At 41.2% G+C, this 21,308-nt stretch overlaps 1 protein-coding gene across 2 annotated transcripts in view; it reads left to right on the forward strand.

The window, feature by feature from the left end:
• The window catches only part of LOC112254133 (matrilin-4), a 56,778-nt gene extending 38,563 nt beyond the window's left edge, over nucleotides 1-18,215 (forward strand). For both annotated transcript variants that reach the window (XM_024426400.1, XM_024426401.1), the window contains exons 9-13: nucleotides 10,976-11,098; nucleotides 12,403-12,807; nucleotides 13,101-13,253; nucleotides 13,561-13,665; nucleotides 17,077-18,215. In XM_024426400.1, coding sequence (XP_024282168.1) covers nucleotides 10,976-11,098; nucleotides 12,403-12,807; nucleotides 13,101-13,253; nucleotides 13,561-13,665; nucleotides 17,077-17,135 — 845 coding nt within the window. In that variant the 3' untranslated portion in view covers nucleotides 17,136-18,215. The remainder of the gene's footprint in view (nucleotides 1-10,975; nucleotides 11,099-12,402; nucleotides 12,808-13,100; nucleotides 13,254-13,560; nucleotides 13,666-17,076) is intronic.
• The last annotated feature ends 3,093 nt before the right edge of the window (nucleotides 18,216-21,308 follow it).

Raw genomic sequence — 21,308 nt, forward strand, 5'->3', positions numbered from 1 at the left:
ACGGCTAGCGGTCTTCACCTATAGCTCGGACACCAGTCAGCTTTACCTCGGACAATACCTGCTAGTCTGCACAGCATGATATCAACCCAGAGCATATCGGACTGCTTCTCTCTACCACGTCACCAGATTCCTGCCTCAAGCTCTAGACCATTACACCAGATCATCGCAGCTAGCTAGCTGCAATCGAGTGGCTACTGTTAGATAACGCCTCTGTCCCGAAGCAAGCACCAGTTAGCCTCGAGCTAGGCCCATATACCAGCTAACTTCTTGGGCTACAATGCCTCTTTTGCCAATTGGCCTGGACCCTTATAGTCGACATGGAGCCCCGCCGATCCATCACAACTGGTCTGCCGACGTAATCGTCAGATGTGGTTTCAACAGGCTTTTCCGTTGTGATGTCGCCAAAGACCCATCTGCTAGCCCGCTAGCTTTCTGAACACCGTTGTCCCCCGCTTGCCAAGCATAGAGCGACTACCGAACGGCTCTCTGACTCATCAGACTCTATGATCACTCGGCTACACAGCTGATGCCTGTTGGACAATTCACTAACGCGGTACCTCTTTTTGTTTATCAGTCAGCCCCAGCCTCAAACTCAGGTCCTGTGCGTATCTATTGACCCTCTCTGCCCATTCATCGCCATTTACCAGGTGTTATTTAAGCTCTCCCGATCAACACCCGTGATTGCTTATGCCTCTCTCTAGTGTCAATATGCCTTGTCTACTGCTGTCTCAGTTAGTATTTATTGTTTTATTTCACTGTAGAGCCCCCAGTCCCGCTCATCATGCCTTAAATAGCTCTTTTGTCCCATCCCCCACACATGCGGAGACCTCACCTGGCTTAACAGGTGCCTCCAGAGATGCAATCTCTCTCATCACTCAATGCCTAGGTTTACCTCCACTGTACACACTTCCTACCATACCCTTGTCTGTACATTATGCCCTGATACTATTCTACCACGCCTAGAAATCTGCTCCTTTTATTCTCTGTTCCCAGCGCACTAGACAACCAGTTCTTATAGTCTTTAGCCGTACCCTTATCCTACTCCTCGTCTGGTGATGTAGAGGTTAGCCCCCAGTACCACACACCTATTCCCCAGGCGCTCTCATTTGTTGACTTCTGTAACCGTAAAAGCCTTGGTTTCATGCATGTTAACATCAGAAGACTCCTTTGTATTTTTCACTGCTTAGCACACTCCACCAACCCTGTTGTCCTAGCAGTGTCTGAATCCTGGCTTAGGAAGGCCACCAAAAATTCAGAAATTTTCATCCCCAACTACAACATTTTCCGTCAAGATAGACTTGCCAAAGGGGGCGGAGTTAGCCTGCAGAGTTCTGTCATACTATCCAGGTCTGTGCCTAAACTGTTCGAGCTTCTACTTTTAAAAATCCACCTTTCCAGAAATAAGTCTCTCACTGTTGCCGCTTGTTATAGACCCTCCTCAGCCCCAAGCTGTGCCCTGGACACCATATGTGAAATGATTGCCCTCCATTTATCTTCAGAGTTCATACTGTTATGTGACCTAAATATGCTTAACACCCTGGCCATCCTACAATCTAAGCTTGATGCCCTCAATCTCACAGGAATTATCGAGGAACTTATCAGGTACAACCCTAATACAAGGGCACCTTCATAGATCTCATTCCGAACAACTTGCCTTTTAAATACACCTCTGCTGTCTTCAACCTTCAACCAGGATCTCAGCGACCATTGCCTGCTTCCGTAATGTGTCAGCGGTCAAACGCCCACCCCTCATCACTGCGAAACCCTCCCTAAAACACTTTAACGAACAGGCCTTTCTAATCGACCTGGGTATTGACCTCATCCCATCAGTAGAGGATGCCTGGTTGTTACTTAAAAGTGCTTTCCTCACCATCTTAAATAAGCATGCCCCATTCAAAAAATTTAGAACTAAGAACAGATATAGCAATTGGTTCACTCCAGACTTGACTGCCATTGACCAGCACAAACAATTCCTGTGGTGTACAGCATTAGCATTGAATAGCCCCCGCAATATGCAACTTTTCAGGGAAGTTAGGAACCATTATACACAGTCGGTTAGGAAAGCAAAGGCTAGCTTTTTCAAACAGAAATTTGTATCCTGTAGCACAAATTCCAAAAAGATGTGGGACACTGTAAAGTCCATTGTGAATAAGAGCACCTCTTCCCAGCTGCCCACTGCACTGAGGCTAGGAAACACTGGAAACACTGGCCCTTCTTTGGACACGATAAATATTTCAAGAAGCATTTTTCTACGGCTGGCCATGCTTTCCACCTGGCCAACCCTACCCTGGCCAACAGCTCTGCACCCCCCGCAGCAACTTGCCCAAGACCCCTCCCCCCACATCTCCTTCACCCAAATCTAGATAGCTGATGTTCTGAAGGAGCTGCAAAATCTGGACCCCTACAAATCAGCTGGGCTAGACAATCTGGACCCTCTCTTCCTAAAATTATCTGCCGCAATTGTTGCAAGCCCTATTACTGGCCTGTTCAACCTCTCTTTCGTATCGTCTGAGATCCCTAAAGATTGGAAAGCTGCCGTGGTCATCCCCCTCTTCAAAGGGGGAGACACTCTAGACTCAAACTGTTACAGACCCATATCTATCCTGCCATGCCTTTCTAAAGTCTTTGAAAGCCAAGTTATTTAACAAACAGATCACCGACCATTTCGAATCCCACTGTACCTTCTCCGCTATGCAATCTGGTTTCCGAGCTGGTCATGGATGCACCTCAGCCACGCCGCTCGTGGTACTAAACGATATCATAACCGCCATCAATAAAAGACTGTACTGTGCAGCCGTCTTCAAAAACCTGGCCAAGGCTTTCGACTCTGTCAATCACCGGATTCTTATCAGCAGACTCAATAGCCTTGGTTTCTCAAATGACTGCCTCGCCTGGTTTACCAACTACTTCTCAGATAGAGTTCAGTATGTTAAATCAGAGGGCCTGTTGTCCAGACCTCTGGCAGTCTCTATGGGGGTGCCACAGGGTTCAATTCTCAGGCTGACTCTTTTCTCTGTATATATCAATGATACTTCTGGCCTTTCTTTGTACACTGTGTTAACAAACCTCCAAACCAGCTTCATTGCCATTCAACACTCCTTCCGTGGCGTCCAACTGCTCTTAAATCCTAGTAAAACCAAATACATGCTCTTCAACCGATTGCTGCCCGCACCCGCCCGCCCGACTAGCATCACTACTCTGGACGGTTCTGACTTAGAATATGTGGACAACTTCAAATACCTAGGTGTCTGGCTAGACAGTTTTCTATTTTGCAACAAAGCCTCCTTCACTCATGCTGCTAAACATACCCTCAAAAAACTGACTATCCTACCGGTCCTTGACTTCGGCGATGTCATTTACAAAATAGCCTCCAACACTCTACTCAGCAAATTGGATGTCATCTATCACAGTGCCATCCGTTTTGTCACCAAAGCCCCATATACTACCCACCACTGCGACCTGTATGCTCCCACTTCATATTCGTTGCCAAACCCACTGGCTCCAGGTCATTTATAAGTCTTTGCTAGGTAAAGCCCCACCTTATCTCAGCTCACTGGTCACCATAGCAACACCCACCTGTAGTAGGCGCTCCAGCAGGTATATTTCACTGGTCATCCCCAAAGCCAACACCCTTTGGCCTCCTTTCCTTCCAGTTCTCTGCTGCTAATGACTGGAACGAATTGCAAAAATCACTGAAGCTGTAGACTTATCTCCCTCACTAACTTTAAGCATCAGCTGTCAGAGCAACTTACCGATCACTGCACCTACACACAGCCCATCTGTAAATAGCCCACCCAACTACCTCATCCCCATATTGTTATTTATTTTTGCTCTTTTGCACCCTAGTATCCCTACTTGCACATCATCATCTGCACATATATCACTCCAGTGTTAATGCTAAATTGTATTTATTTCCACTATAGCCTATTTATTGACTTTCCTCCCTAATCTTACTACATTTGCACACATTGTATATAGATTATTCTATTGTGTTATTGACTGTACGTTTGTTTATCCGATGTGTAACTCTGTGATGTTGTTTTTGTCAAACTGCATTGCTTTATCTTGGCCAGGTCGCAGTTGTAAATGAGAACTTGTTCTCAACTGTCCTACCTGGTTAAATAAAGGTTAATTAAAATAAAAAATTCTTAGCATTAACCACATGGCCATGAGAGCGTTTACAGAGAAGCAAATGTAGGTAAACAAAACAATGTAATTAGTTCTCTACACCAGGATTAGATTGATTCATCTGACAGAAGAGTGTAATTGCATTTGGTTAGGAGAATAACTCAATTTAGTTGGTATCTTCAACGGTTGTGGTCCCAGCCAAACCCCATGAATTCCTGGTTAATCAGCTGGTTTACCTTTTCAGAAGGTTTAGCCGCCTTTGTCTTCCTTCAGATGCCCTTCATCTGCCAGTTGGGTTTCGGTGAGGGCAGCACTGTGAATCCAATATCAACTCAGTTCTCTTGGAATGATCGCAGTTCATCTCTCCGGTTGATCACTGGTTGCATTGTTCATCAGAGTTTGCACTTTCCAGGCTCCAAAATTAAAATGTTTGCTTTCTGACCTTAAAGAGGTGATCCTACTGGCAGCTCCAATGGCATGCAGCCTATGACGACTGGTGACCTTTCGCTACTGCAGTCTTCCTCCACCTTTACAACCATTGTGACCATTATATTCTGCATGCTCTGTAGTTAAGGTCTTTGTTCTATCACACTTTGCCTGTAACATCCGACCTTACTGCTATGGGTGACCCTACCAGGAGCTTAAGCTCCAGACGGCAATTCAGAATCTTGCTGACAAGAAGACCTGCACAAGTTAGTGAGGCCATCATCAGGCTAAACAATATAATGCATTTAGCTAGTGGCAGAATTACCCAACATCGTATTTGAGCCAGCTGCTGGGTGAGATTTTTGTTGTGATCATTACAAGGGGAACAAATCTACATTTTACTCTGTATTAATCAATTTCGAGCTCCATCTTTAAAATTGGAATAATGGAAATCCATGCATCAAAACAACAACAACAACGTTTTTACAAATTAAATGTGCAATATTATAACTTTCTCTGTCATTTCCTGGTTGCTAAAATTTGAATTATTTTGCCTAATTTCAGTTTGTGACCAAACAAGCAATTTATGTAGAGAATCATTGTACCATCTAAACCACTGTGAAACATATTTTTAATATAACCCAAAATATTATATTTTCAGCTGTTTGAGACTGGTGTACAAAACTGAATGTAAAAGATGTAAAAAACTAAACTTAAGAAGGGGAAGCATAGAAATAGCACACACAGAACATTTACCGGTTCTTAAACTTGCTTTCAATGAGAATGACAGAGCTATAACTCACATTTGCCCAAAAAGTTATATATTGCAGCTTTAAAGGAAGATAAATATATTTTTCCCCATCCTTATTACTTCTACACAATAGGATTTTGTTCAAATCTCTCAGCAGAACTGAGTTCAAATAGTCTGATTTATTTCAAATACTTTTGATTGTCTGATTCAGCCTACCTGGAGTGTAGGATTGATGGATTGATGGATTGTACTTTTTGGACTATATCATTGCTTCCATTGCGCTGGCCAAGCTCAATCAAAAGCAACTCAAGTTACCATTATAGACGATCACTGTAGGTTGAGAATTATTGTCCTCCTGTTGCTTCCTGTTTGTGGGTCTTCAGATAGTTTAAGAGGATAATCCAAGAGATGCAAGATTCTGCTGCAGTGTGGCCAAGGGTATGTGATGGTGGTGGATGATTGGTGGGCCTTCTTGGAGGTAAAGCTCTCCTTACATTGTTGTCACTTGTCTTCTGCGGAGTGGCAGAGTTCTTGTAGTGTAACTCCCTTGTTGACTGTCTTCCTCCATGTGGTTCTGTCCTATGCATTGTCCTCCTAATTAGTGGTGTTGATAGGGCACTTTTTCAGGTTGGTACTTGTAGCGTTTCTTCTGTCCACCAAATTGCTTTGCGGTTAGCTGGGAGTACAGGACCTATACTAGTGAGCTGCTGATGGTAGTGGTGATGCTTTAAAAAAACACGAGTCAATACTTCACGTCATTTTGAATATTGAATAGCTTCCTGTGTGTTTATGTTAGAGACTTATCGTTTCTTTCGGTAGCTGCAGCTCAATACCCATTTTCCATCTATATAAAGCTTGTGCCCATTCCCATAACATGGAGCTTGTGGAAGCTGTGTTTTTCTACACATGAGAGGATCTGAACAAGACAATCATCACAAAATTGTCTGGTAAACCCGAACCGTTTGAGCTAGCAACTCATCACCCCATGTTGTTGTTTGTTTTGCTCTACAACATCCACAAGCTTTAAGGCAGTTGTCTGAACTTTCTGATGCCTACGACCTAATTTCGGAAACTGACTGTTCAGACAGAAATGTTTGAGCAACAACAACATCGACAGGTAGGACTCTCAGGAACAATTAGCACTCACTTGTTTTGCTCTACGACACACACAACCTTCAGGGGAGTCGTCATTCGGTAACCCAGTACCGGACCATATAAATGGCACAATGTGAATAAGGTGTAAGAAGTTCCATAGCCAAATTGGGTAAGTTTGGGTCTAAATATATATATATATAAATATATAAAACATCCTGAGTTGCTTATACTGTATATATATCTCCTAGACATAAGACAGACACTTCAAAACCTTATTCCTCATTGTTATTATATTTACTCTCTGTTTTATAAATGTGTTATTCACATTTGTATGGGCTATGACAGTAAAGGCCTTTTTTTATTTTTAATATACCTACAGGGGTCCTAAAATTTCAATTCAAATAGCTAAATTATCCATCATATGACCATCTTAAAACAATTCCATATGTTAGCTTAGTAGATATTGCGAACCAAGGGCTTAGACATACAAGGGTTTAACATGTTGAGTGTAGGGGGCAGTATTTTGATGTTTGGATGAAAAATGTACCCAAATGAAACTGCCTATTTTTCAGGCCCAGAATCTAGAATATGCATATAATTGTCAGATTAGGATAGAAAACACCCTAAAGTTTCCAAAACTGTCAAAATATTGTCTGTGAGTATAACAGAACTGATATTGCAGGCGCAAACCTGACGAAAATTCAACCCAGAAGTGCTGTTTTTCCTGAAAGCTCTCTGTTCCATTGCCTGCCTTCGCTCCATTTAAAGGGATATCAACCAGATTCCTTTCCTATGGCTTCCACATGGTGTGAACAGTCTTTAGACATAGTTTCAGGCTTTTATTTTGAAAAATGAGCGAGAAAGATCACATCGTGTCATTGGATGGCTGGGTGCCAGCAGCATTTTGCATGTGCAACAGCTTGGAGCAGACATTTTCTCTCTCTCTCCTATTGAAGAAGCTACAGTCCGGTTGAAATATTATCGATTATATATTATAAAAACAACCTGAAGATTGATAATAAAAAACGTTTGAGATGTTTCTACGAACTTTACGGATACTATTTGGAATTTTCGTCTGCACGGTCGTGACCGCTCGAACCTGTGGATTCCTGTGAGCACGCCAACCAAATGGTACCACCATTTTGGAAATAAAATAATCTTTATGGAACAAAAGGAACATTTATTGGGTAACTGGGAGCCTCGTGAGTGCAAACATCCGAAGATGGCTGCTAGCTGTTTGTAATGTTTTGTCTGCTGAGAGAGATGTCCTTACATAACCGCTTGGTATGCTTTCACCAAAAAGCTTTTTTGAAATCTGACACGACCGGTGGATTAACAACAAGCTAAGCTGTGTTTTGCTATATTGCACTTGTGATTTCATGAAAATGTAATATTTTTAGTAATTTAATTTGAATTTGGCGCTCTGCAATTCAGCGGATGTTGACGAAAATTATCCCGCTAACGGGATGGGTGCATCAAGAAGTGTTAATGTTTGCCTCCTGTCGTGGAAATTTCCTGTGTTACCAAATCATGAGAGCAAACCACACACAAGTCAGAGTTATCATAAAGTCCATCTTTAATTCTATGAGCTTCACCATAGCCCTGTGATCAATTCAGTGTCTATAAATGAATACTCTGAGAGTGCTTACATATTGGCAACTGAGATCCTTTATAGTAAAGACACACATAGCCAGACAGCATTGGCTATAAATTATTGTTTAGTTTGGTCTCCTAAACCAAGTTCTTATCTCGTTCTTGGTACCACTTAGAAGCAAAAACATTACCCCATCCAATGGCATACAGTGGGGCAAAAAAGTATCTAGTCAGCCACCAATTGTGCAAGTTCTCGCACTTAAAAAGATGAGAGGCCTGTAATTTTCATCATAGGTAGTACACTTCAACTATGACAGACAAAATGAGAAAAAAAATCCAGAAAATCACATTGTAGGATTTTTACTGAATTTATTTGCAAATTATGGTGGAAAATATGTATTTGGTCAATAAACTTTTGTTATCTCAATATTTTGTTATATACCCTTTGTTGGCAATGACAGAGGTCAAACGTTTTCTGTAAGTCTTCACAAGGTTTTCACACACTGTTGCTGGTATTTTGGCCCATTCCTCCATGCAGATCTCCTCTAGAGCAGTGATGTTTTGGGGCTGTTGCTGGGCAACACAGACTTTCAACTCCCTCCAAAGATTTTGTCTGGTATTGCCAACACGTATTGTTTTGGGCGGTGTTGTCTTATCAGGTCGGGCTTGGTGTCTTTTTTATGTTTAGTGCCAGACCCAGGACTGTGTACGTTTTTGCGAAGGCATCCAGGATGCCCAGTAAGTGTTCTTCCAAGTGGGCAGATATGGCATTGTCATGTGCATACCGGAGCTCCATGATGAAAACCTATTTGCTGTTTGTCTTGAATTTGTTTAGGTTTGGACTCCCTGAAACAGATTTGAGCTGTAAGGTGAATGATGGCAGCAATGAAGAATGGGTGGGGACAATGATCCAGTTTCACCCCAGGTTTCATCTTTAAGGATTACTTTTTAGCACCACTGTTATCGATCCCTGGTGAGTTTGTCAGCCAAAGGGCATCATAGTTCATAGATTCAAATACTTTTGTAAGGTCATAAAGGCCATGTAAATTGTTTGCTTTTGCTCCTTGCATGTCTGTTGTGCCTCTGGTTGTACGAAAGCCGCATTGTGATTCTGGGAGGAGTAGGAGTCTTTATTTTCCTAGTGGTGTAAAGGAGAAAGAACACACTTTCTTAACCTCCGTTTTAAAGATGGTAACAATCAGGGCGTCCTTGATTTGTGTGGGAATGTTATTCTCGTACCAGAGCAAGGCATATACAGTATGTGGTGTAAGAGCTCTCAGGATCATGTATGTGGTCTTGTCATTTTTTACCTTCTGGGTGGCATCTTGTACGTCCTGCTTGCTAGGTGATTCACCCATGTCTACCTTTATGAGTTGCTGAGGGTTTTGGTCGATGATCTACATCTCAACGGTTGTACTTCGGTTTGAAGAGTGCTTCTAGGTGTTCTTTCCACCAGGATTTCATTGATTCATCATCATTCAGCAGCTTATGTCCATCTTTGGAGCGGAATGGGTTTAGGCTACAGTAACTGGGTTTGTATAATGCCTTGGTGGCATGAAAGAAGCCTCTGGTATCGACAGGGTCCACCAGATTTAGGATCTCCAGTGCCTTTCCTGTGTTTGAGTCCCTCACTCAAGGTTGGACATTTACCTTCACTCTGCGGTGAGTCTCTCTTTTAGCTTAAAAGCTTATGTCATTCTGTCAAGCGCAAACGTTTATTGGTTTTGTGTCGATGGGTTATACAAGTTCGGTCATGTTATCAAATCAGTCCTTGTGCTTTTTGATCTCATAGACAATGGTATTCTTGAAGGTGTTGAGCATGGTGGACTTGAGCATGCTCCAGTATGTTTCGATATCCTCAGGTTATTCTTTGGGGAATTCAGCACCAAGAGGTGCATCCTGAGGTGTTGCAGTTTGCTGGTATCTCTCAGACGTCTTGGCCGTCTTAGCCCTAGTTTTCACCCTTTTTATTCATTAGTCTACTGGACATAATGGAGCGGATATAATGTCCTTTCCAAAAGTTTCTGGGACTCGTCATCGCTCTTGGGATGTTCACAACACAACAATCCTTACCTCAGACAATACATAGCCAATGATATGCCATTGTGTGGATGCATCCAGGATGTTTTGAATTTGTTTTTCTGATTGAAGATGACAAGGTCATATTCTACAAATTTGGTTAGGAGAATAACTCCATTTGAGTTGGTATTGCTGACACCTTCCTTCTTATCATGCCTCTTCAAATGTTGTGGTCCTGGCCGACCCTGGCAAAACAATCCCCAAGAAGTATGATCTTCCTTAGGAATACTTGAGAGTCCAAGTTGGTATAGAATGTCTCAAACAATAGAAGAATCCTGGGCATGAAACCACAACCTTCCTTTCAATCTGTAATCAGTGTATCTGTTTGTATGATACAATGATAGACCTGCATGCATGACTGTAAGCAGATCTGTATCGCCTCCCCATGCACCTTCACCTGTGAATGAACACTTCAAACTCAAGTTAGTGAGGCCATCATCAGGCAAAACAGTAGAATACATAGGGACAGATGTATACAACAGCGTATTTGAGGCGGCTGCTGCGTGAGATTTGTGGTGAACATTGCAAACTCAACAAATCTACATACTATCCTGTACTTATCAAGCTTAAAATACATATTTTCTGTCCTTATTACTTGCACACAACAGGATTTTGTTGATATTTTTGATCAGACCTGGGTTCAAATAGTATGTGTTTTCTTTGTAATATTTTTAGCATTTGATTGAGCATGTCAGGAGTGCCAGTTTGCACATTCGGGATTGGTCATTGGTTGAAGTGCTCCAAGCAAGCTCAATCAAAAGCAACTAAAGTATTGCTAACAATACAAATTCTATTTGAACCCATCGTGTTCCATTGATCCCGGACATAACCTATGACACTACACACTTCTCATCCATTGCACCTCAGTTTGTCAGTCTCTCCATGTGTGTTTGTCCTCCACAGATCTTGACCTGTGTAACACAGTGGTGCATGGCTGTGAGCACCAGTGTGTCAGCACACCAGGATCCTACTACTGCATCTGTCCTGAGGCACAGCTACTGGCGGAGGATGGCAAAGGCTGCGGAAGTAAGTATACCTCACACACCCACTGAATACAATAATGAATATCCTCTAATACCCTCTACAACTCCTGTGGTTCACCAGGATGCAATGGCTCTATACAACTACTACCATTCAGTTGTCCCTCTGTAGTATCTAGAAAATCATATCTAATATCTAATGTACTCCAGGACTAGGACTGGAATTGCATAACCTACAAATAAAACATCTTCCAAAATAAAATATTTAGCCATATAAGTAATTGAGAAAGTTTTACAGTAAGGACCTGTTAAAATGCATAATAACTGCACATTCCACAGTGTATTATTTTTGTTCGGTAGGTTACAGGTACATTATCCATTACCCATAGGCTACCACTCAAAAGTTTAAGTAATAATAAATTCAGTATAAACAGGAAAATAAAAAAGAAGGTGGCCTCTACACCCAACCTTTCATCTCGTTCTCCCAACCCCGCCCAGCCAACATGTCACCATCCCAGATAATGTATTTATAAATCCCATCATTGGGTGGTCGGTAGTTGGGTTGCCCAAGGGACTCCATAGTCCAGCATAGCTGACCTAAATTGTAAATACAGAAAAAATGATTTGATTTCTAATGTGTTTGGAATGTTCTCAAACCATTGCTGTCCATGATATCAGCAAGGGTACGGATTCCACATTTGGACTATTTGGGGGATGCAAAATACTGCTCTCCAGACCACAAAGCATTATTGTCAAATAGCGGAGCATAGCATTTCATTTTGCACCAATAGAAATTGTGTTAGAACTAATAGGACCAAAGCGTAGTTTACATTGTTAAAGGGATATATCAGTGACGAACACCTCTTCCATGTCTCTCTATACTCAGCAAGGGGGCAGAAGAATCATCTCTAAACCAAATTAGGATTGGGCGAAATGCTGCCTGGAAAAACAATTTAAAGTTTGGTACGAATAGTCCTCCTACGTCTTTCCCTCTTTGTAAGTTTGTTAATTTTTACAGGGAAAAATATAAAAAAGCCTTTTCTTCATCAAGAGAACACTGCCAAAGGAACTGTTGTTTCTGATGAATCCCACAGTGTTTTATGAAAGACCAACAAGGGGCGGCAGGGTAGCCTAGTGGTTAGAGCGTTGGGCTAGTAACCGAAAGGTTGCAAGTTCTAATCCCCGAGCTGACAAGGTACAAATCTGTCGTTCTGCCCCTGAACAGGCAGTTAACCCACTGTTCCTAGGCCGTCATTGAAAATAAGAATTTGTTCTTAACTGACTTGCCTAGTAAAATAAAGGTAAAATACTGTGTGAAAAGTGCCCTGATTTGCCCCTTGTCCCACCCAGCCTGCAGATCAGCCAACATTGACCTGGTCCTCCTCATCGACGGCTCCAAGAGTGTGCGTCCCCAGAACTTTGAGCTGGTAAAGCAGTTTGTAAACCAGGTGGTGGACTCCCTGGACGTGTCGGCGCACGGGACACGAGTGGGCCTAGTGCAGTACTCCAGTCGCGTGCGAACCGAGTTCTCCCTCAACATGTACCAGACTGCGGTTGACATCAAGAAGGCGGTGATGAATGTGGAGTACATGGAGAAGGGCACCATGACGGGCCTGGCTCTCAAGCATATGGTAGAGAACAGCTTCTCAGAGGCCGAGGGTGCCCGCAAGAATGTCCCTCGTGTGGGCCTGGTCTTCACTGACGGCCGCTCTCAAGACGACATCACCGAGTGGGCCAAGAAAGCCAAAGAAGCAGGTACTGTAGATGACACACGGGCTGTAATTTATTTGCCTAATGTATTATAAAGCTTCTGCAGTAATGTTTCCATAAGACCAAGAACATTAAGATTTGATAATCTTTCTATAATGAGAGCTCAAATAACATGGTTATGAAATATGAAAGCCTACTACTTAAAGACAACAAATCATGTCCAAATGCCACTACTTGGTGAGTGGCTAGATGTTTCAACAAAACAGTGCTTGCAATCAAATACAATTCAGGACTTCATCCACCCCTTCAGTGAGATACTGCATTGTCCTGTGTGCCAGGTATCACTATGTATGCTGTTGGTGTTGGGAAGGCCGTGGAGGATGAGCTGCGCGAGATTGCCTCGGAGCCACACGACAAGCACTTCTTTTATACCACTGACTTCACTTTCATCAACCAGATAGCAGAGAACCTCAAGCTCAACATCTGTGCAGGTATTCTATTCTATGAGCAGATCACAACATAATCGGAACTTGTTATTTTAGAGCACCATCTAGTCAGGCAAAGATTAATAGATAAGATGAGGTTAAATACTTTTTACACAATAGACACCTCCTTACATTTCTTAATTTGGAGAGAAAGTGACTTTTTTTCACAATGTGTATGTGATCCCCTGTGGCTCAGTTGGTTGAGCACGGCGCTTGCAACACCAGGGTTGTGGGTTTGATTCCCATTGGGTACCAGGAAGGGGGGGGGGATGGATAGAAGTGTCTGCTAAATGATGTAAATGTGTGTTTTCAGAGGAGAGCCAGGGAGAGATTGAGGTAAAAAACCCATGTGCCTGTGAGAGTCTGGTTGAGTTCCAGCAAGCCACAATGACCACGCTGGAGCAGCTGACAACAAAACATATCCTTTTATATACAGTTCCTGTTCATTTAAGGTGAACTTTGTAGCAAATCAAATCATATGTATTTATATAGCCCCTCGTACATCAGCTGATATCTCAAAGTGCTGTACAGAAACCTAGCCTAAAATCCCAAACAGCAAGTAATGCAAGTGTAGAAGCACGGTGGCTAGGAAAAACTCCCTAGAAAGGCCAAAACCTAGGAAGAAACCTAGAGAGGAACCAGGCTATGAGGGGTGGCCAGTCCTCTTCTGGCTGTGCCGGGTGGAGATTATAACAGAACATGGCCAAGATGTTCAAATATTCATCAATGACCAGCATGGTCAAATAATAATAATCGTAGCAGTTGTCGAGGGTGCAGCAAGTCAGCATCTCAGGAGTAAATGTCAGTTGGCTTTTCATAGCCGATCATTGAGTATCTCTACCACTCCTGCTGTCTCTAGAGAGTTGAAAACAGCATATCTGGGACAGGTAGCACGTCCGGTGAACAGGTCAGGATTCCATAGCCGCAGGCAGAATAGTATATAAGCATGACTTATATACACACTCGTAGCTGAGACAAAGCTAACACACACCCAAATATTGTTCATTTATACTAGTCAGGGTGCCTGTTCCTCTAGTCTATTTATTTTATTTTGCACTTGCCACAATCTTCCCCCCCACCATGTGTGGTGTGGTCCACATACATTTGTTTTTGTCTCCACAAAGCCAGAAAATTGGCCTGAAAATAAAATCAACCAGTGTTAGCTGTCTCTGGTTAAATTATTATTTAGCTCTCTGGACAATATTAAAAATGATTGGACATCAAAGGGCACAATGAATACTCAAAACAGTCATCAACATATACATTAATGTCCAGTTTCCTGGACCCAGATTAAGCTTAGTACTGGACTAAAATGTTTTTCAATGGAGATTCTGCATGCTTTTTATTCCAGGACTAGGCTTAAACTGTGTCCGGGAATCCAGCCCAAAATGAAAAGAAAGATTTGGTTAAACTCATATGTATATATTTGTGTGGGATTCTTATCACTTTCATAAAAGGTAACATTCATGAAAAAAACATGTTGTATCAGTTCTGAGTCAGTAAAGCATGACCATGTCTGTTCTGGTCTACATGGTAAACTATCACTTTTAACTTAAGCGTAACATACTTAATATATTCATCACTGTGTAAAGTGGATCACTGTTTACTCAAAGGCTCTAGAAACAGATTCGTCCAAAGAGGGAACACTATCTGAAAGGACAACGTTTCAAAGACCAATTGTTTTTTTCCTTGTAAATGCTTAGGGATTAGAGGTGATGAGGAGTTACAATGGCACTTCTGTTGCAATGGAATTCCACATCAGTCTCCATCATGCTATTGCACATAAGTATCTTTTGATTGACTGTGCACATGGCTACTTTTCATTGGGAGGACATCTTTTTTGTGCAGCGCCCATTATAACATTTGTGCTAGTAGATTTGATTTACTGATGGCTATTGATCCAGATATTTCAGATACTACCTTATTTTGTCCTAACATTTTACAGTTTTGTGATAACAATTACTATAACAAAATACTTTATGTAGTTTAATATAAATGTGTTTTTAAACCATAAAGTTGTTAGTGCCTTCGGAAAGAATTCAGACCCCTTGACTTTTCCACATTTTGTTACGTTACAGCTTTATTCTAAAATAGATTACATTTTTCAAAATCAACTACACACAATAACCCATAATGACAAAGCGAAAACAGGTTTTTAGAAAAGTATTCAGACCCTTTACTCTGAGACTCAAAATTGAGCTCAAGTGCATCCTGTTCCACTGATCATCCTCGAGATGTTTCCTTGAGATGTTTCTACAACTTGATTGGACATGATTTTTAAAGGCACACACCTGTCTATATAAGGTCCCACAGTTTACATTGTATGTCAGAGCAAAAATCAAGCCATGAGGTTGAAGGAATTGTCCATAGAGCTTTGAGACAGTATTGTGTTCAGGCACAGATCTGGGGAAGGGTACCAAAACATTTCTGCAGCTTTAAATGTCCCCAAGAACACTGTGGCCTCCATCGATCTTAAATGGAAGAAGTTTGGAACGACCACCACAAGACTCTTCCTAGAGTTGGCCGCATGGCAAAACTGAACAATTGGGAGAGAAGGGTCTTGATCAGGGAGGTGACCAAGAACCCGATGGTCACTCTGACAGAGCTCTAGAGTTCCTCTGTGGAGATGGAAGAACCTTCCAGAAGGACAACCATCTCTGCAGCACTCCACCAATCAGGCCTTTATGGTAGAGCGACCAGGCGAAATCCACTCCTCAATAAAAGGTACATGACAGCCCCCTTGGAGTTTTCCAAAAGGCACCTAAAGACTGTTAGACCATGAGAAATAAGATTCTCTGGTCTGATGAAACCAAGATTGAACTCTTTGGCCTGAATGCCAAGCGTCACGTCTGGAGGAAACTTGGCACCATCTCTACGGTGAAGCATGGCGGTGGCAGCATGATGCTGTGGGGATATTTTTCAGTGGCAGGGACTGGGAGACTAGTCAGGATTGAGGCAAAGATGAACAGAGAAAAGTACAGAGTGATCCTTAATGAAAACCGGCTCCAGAGCACTCAGGGTCTCAGACAAGTGGGCAAAGGTTCCCTTTCCAACAGGACAACTACCCTAAGTACACAACCAAGACAACATGGGAGTGGCTTCGGGGTAAGTCTCTGAATGTCCTTGAGCGGCCCAGCCAGAGCCCAGACTTGAACCCGATCTAACATCTCTGGAGAGACCTGAAAATAGCTGTGCAGCAACGATCCCCATCCAACCTGACAGAGCTGAGAGGATCTGCAGAGGAGAATGGGAGAAAGAAGACCCAAGAAGACTCGAGGCTGTAAGCACTGCCAAAGGCGCTTCAACAAAGTACTGAGTAAAGGGTCTGAATACTTATGTATATGTGATATTTCAGAATTTTTATTATTTATAAATGAGCAAAAATGTATAAACTGTTTTTGCTTTGTCATTATGGGGTATTGTGTGTAGATTGAGTCGAAAAATCAACAACAATTTAATCAATTATAGAATAAAGTTTTAACCTAACAAAATGTGGAAAAACTCAAGTGGTCTGAATACTTTCCAAAGGTACTGTACCTTAGGTACTTAATATATATGCATTTAAGTGATATACTGTTGGCCCAAATACGTCAGTGTCTGTAACTCAAGTTTTTGCACAGATCTTCCCATCAACATCAATGCATGATTTATGCCAAAGTCCAAGTTTAGTGCACACATTTCAAATTAGGATTCGGACCAAAATTAATCCCATAAAAAAAGCCATATGATTCTTCTACTACAATATCATTCAACTCAGCTCAACTTCATTCGTTCAGCCCATTTGACAATAAAATGGAATGATGTGTTTATTTCCTTAACCCTTTTCTACTGGCGGGAATGACTGCTCGATTGGAGGACTTGGAGAACCAGCTGCTGTCACGGAAATGAGGGGTGTCAACCATGTAACCCAACAAGGATGTGGAGATGCATTGAGTATAGAGGACTCTTCCTGTCAAGAATGTAATGGGAAAAACAAGTCCTGTTAATGTTGAATATCCATGATGTAAATTACCCATAACAATATTTCATGTAGAGTATCTCGTATCAGAGCATGAATGCCCTGGACTTAAGTCATGTCAAACACATCAATAGGAACAGGTGGCACACTACTTACTGTAGACAGGCAACTAGAAAGTATAGCCATTGTTTATAACTTAAACACAGTATTTTTCCATTGACACACCAGATACCAGTTTCTTTGTGCCCTATTTATACTTGATCTGTTTTATATGGTTTGTTAAATGTGATGTATTTATAGCCATTTTTTACACCGGCAGTAGATATCTGAGAAAAGAGAAATTAAGAAGTGTTATTATTACCAGTCCTTATGATCTACACTAGGTCAATTCAAAGCACCAATCAGTGATTCGTATAAAGTAATATAATGCAATATTTGTAGAGGAATAAACAATAGCAGCATCAAAAAGAGTACAAATAATGGTTCCTGGATTTACAAAAGTGAAACCAAGCATCACCCAATTACCCAGATCAAACCAAAACATGACTGTCAAGAGGATGAGATCAAGTACTGTATTAACTTGATCACATTAATTGTCTTACTGGGGAACTATGTATGAAATTGAATTAGGTAATGACTTTACTGATATATTATGTGAAATCAAAATACCACCAAAAACAAAGCGAAGTTTATGCCCCACCTTTTGCTATGGTTTAATTTTAAACCGATTGAGCTTTTTACAGTTCAATTAATTATCCCTCTCTGTTATGCATTTTACTGCATTTTTGAAGGACAGAGAGAATGTCACTGAGATATGTAACTGAACAAGAGGGCCTTTTAAGTTTCTTGTTATTCTTTGTTTAGTCTTGTATTAAACGACCACGTGATGGAAAGATTTATACCCCTATATTTGGTTACCTGTAGTTTTTGTATATTTCTAATAACCTTTTTTTGTTATGTTCAAAGGCTCTCTGTATTCTGGCACAGGCGGCAATAAAGACTAAATTGTTCGCTGTGTTGTTTCTTCATAACTCTAAACAGAATCGTAGGATCATTGCAACCTGAGAGCAGTCACCCTGTAATTGGTCAGAGATGTGTTATGGTGTGTACACCCAAGGGACTAAATTTACGAGTGATGTGTAATGGGATTTTTCTTCATTATCGTTTTCAAACAGAGACATACTTTATGATGATGAACTTCAGTTCCTATCTCCATAGAGGGTCTAATAAGTCCCTAGGATACCTTTTGTTCTTTTCACAACAAGTGTTCCACCATGGATGACCTTTGTAAGTACCTTCTAATTAAGGCTAATGGGGGTGAGCTCCTCTTTCCATTGCCGTGTTTGTTGACTTCCAACCAAGACTCTGGAGAATGTGAAATGCCAGATGATCCCCCAAGCCTTGGTGAAAAAATGTTAATTGTCCCAAAAGGTAGCCTGGCCTTCGACTCTCACAAGAAGCTTTGGAAGAACATAAGCAAATGCTTTTCAACAACAAATTGCCTCTAAAGTTTTCAGACTGATGTAACATTGTCAAGTGAGTGCAGGAAACAGAGGAGCTCAGACAAGAATGTTTTGGCACACAGCATAGTAGCAACCTACCGGGCACACACTGGTTGAATCGACGTTGTTTCAGCGTAATTTGTCAACGTATTGTGTCATGGAATCAATGTGGAAAATACATTGGTTTTGAAAAAAGTAATCAACCAGTGCTGTTTTCATCTCATTTCTACCAGCAGTGTAAATATTAAAATGAGGGTAAAACGTCTACTTAAAAACATTGACTTAACCTGTTACATCAATGTAATTTCAAAATAATGATCAGATCTATGTACAGTATATATTGAAATTCTGTAGAAAATTCCATAAAGAAACAAAGAAAATCTTTTTCATCCTATATTCAATATACAGTTGAAGTCAGAAGTTTACATACACCATAGCCAAATACATTTAAACTCAGTTTCATCGAATCCTAGTAAACATTGTCTGTCTTAGGACAGTTAGGATCACCACTTAATTTTAAGAATGTGAAATATCAGAATAAAGGTAGCGAGAATGATTTATTTCAGCTTTTATTCCTTTCATCACATTCCCAGTGGGTCACAAGTTTACATACCCTCAATTAGTATTTGGTAGCATTGCCTTTAAATTGTTTAACTTGGGTCAAATGTTTTGGGTAGCCTTCCAATAGCTTCCCACAATAAGTTGGGTGAATTTTGGCCCATTCCGTCTGACAGAGCTGGTGTGTAGGCCTCCTTGCTCGCACACGTTTTTTCAATTTCAAATTTTCTATGGGATTGAGGTCAGGGCTTTGTGATGGCCACTCCAATATCTTGACTTTGTTGTCCTTAAGCCATTTTGCCACACCTTTGGAAGTATGCTTGGTGTCATTGTCCATTTGGAAGACCTATTTGCGACCAAGCTTTAACTTCCTGACTGATGTCTTGAGATGTTGCTTCAATATATCCACATAATTTCCCTTGCTCATGATTCCATCTATTTTGTGAAGTGCACCAGTCCTTCCTGCAGCAAAGCACCCTCACGACGTGATGCTGCCACCCCCGTGTATCACGGTTGGGATGGTGTTCTTCGGCTTGCAAGCGTCCCCCTTTCTCCTCCAAACATAACGATGGTCATTATGGCCAAACATTTCAATTTTTGTTTCATCAGACCAGAGGACAAAAGTACCATCTTTGTCCCCATGTGCAGTTACAAACTGTAGTCTGGCTTTTTTATCACGGTTTTGGAGCAGTGGCTTCTTCCTTATTAATGAGCCGCTTTTCAGGTTATGCCAATATAGGACTCGTTTTACTGTGGATATAGATACTTTTGTACCTGTTTCCTCCAGCATCTTCACAAGGTCCTTTATGACATCATTTTCTGGAATTTTACAAGCTGTTTAAAGGCACAGTCAACTTAGTGTATGTAAACTTCTGACCCGGTGGGAATTGTTATACAGTGAATTATAAGTGAAATAATCTGTCGGTATAAACAATTGTTGGAAAAATGACTTGTGTCATGCACAAAGTAGATGTAGACAAACTATAGTTTGTTAACAAGACATTTTTGGAATGGTTGAAAAATGAGTTTTAATGACTCCAACCTAAGTGTATGTAAACTTCCGACTTCAACTGTATATACTTACTTGCTGGTTGAAATTATGTTGGATTTTGTCTTTGATTAGACATATTTTATTTAACCTTGTTTAAATGTTGACAGTAAAATGTTATGTTTAAATCAAATTCATTGTTTCAATGTCATGCTACCAACCTAAATAAAGATGTTTATTGTAATAAAATGGGAAGTCACAGTCCAACGATTCCTGAACATTGCCTCCTACTGGTATTGCACTTCAGTGAGAACAAGTCTACCACCCAGGGGCCTCATTTATAATCGTTGCATACATTTTACACGAGTATCTGCTGCGCTGAAAAGACTGAAAAGACTGCACAAAAAGCACAAAAATATTGATATTTATAAACGTGGCGCATGCCATACATACGCATGTTTCCTTAAAAACTGAACAAAACTATAAACACAGCATGTTGGTTCAATGTTTCATCAGCTGAAATAAAAGATCCCTCTCTCAAATGTGTTCACAAATTTGTTTACATCCCTGTTAGTGAGCATTTATCCTTTGCCAAGATAATCCATCCACCTGATAATCCAAGATGGCGTAGCAGTCAGACATATTTGTCCTTCGTCTTGTCGTGTCCCATGTATATATATTTTTATATATGTTTCTTCGCATATCTTTTTATATTTTTCTAAATCCTTACTTCAAAATACTCTCCTGCAACCCGCCTCACCCAATGTGGTGAGGACCTGCTTTTTCTCTAAAGTATTTTTCTCTGCCTCTATTACTGGAATCTCTCCAACATAAATTAGCCAGCTAACGGTCATCAGCTAACCCCTAGCTCGGAAAGCTCTCGCCAGTTTGTACAACGCGATTCAACAAGAGCATACCGGACCTATTTTTCTCTCCATATCCCCGGATTCCTATCGCAAGCTCTGAACCTTCTCACCTTCTGTCCTTCGCAGCTAACGTCCCCTGAATGCTAGCTGTCTAGAGCACAACGGACTGTTGGCTTACGAGGCCCATCA

This window comes from Oncorhynchus tshawytscha, linkage group LG07, assembly GCF_018296145.1.
Source record: "Oncorhynchus tshawytscha isolate Ot180627B linkage group LG07, Otsh_v2.0, whole genome shotgun sequence".
Taxonomy (NCBI): Eukaryota; Metazoa; Chordata; class Actinopteri; order Salmoniformes; family Salmonidae; genus Oncorhynchus; species Oncorhynchus tshawytscha.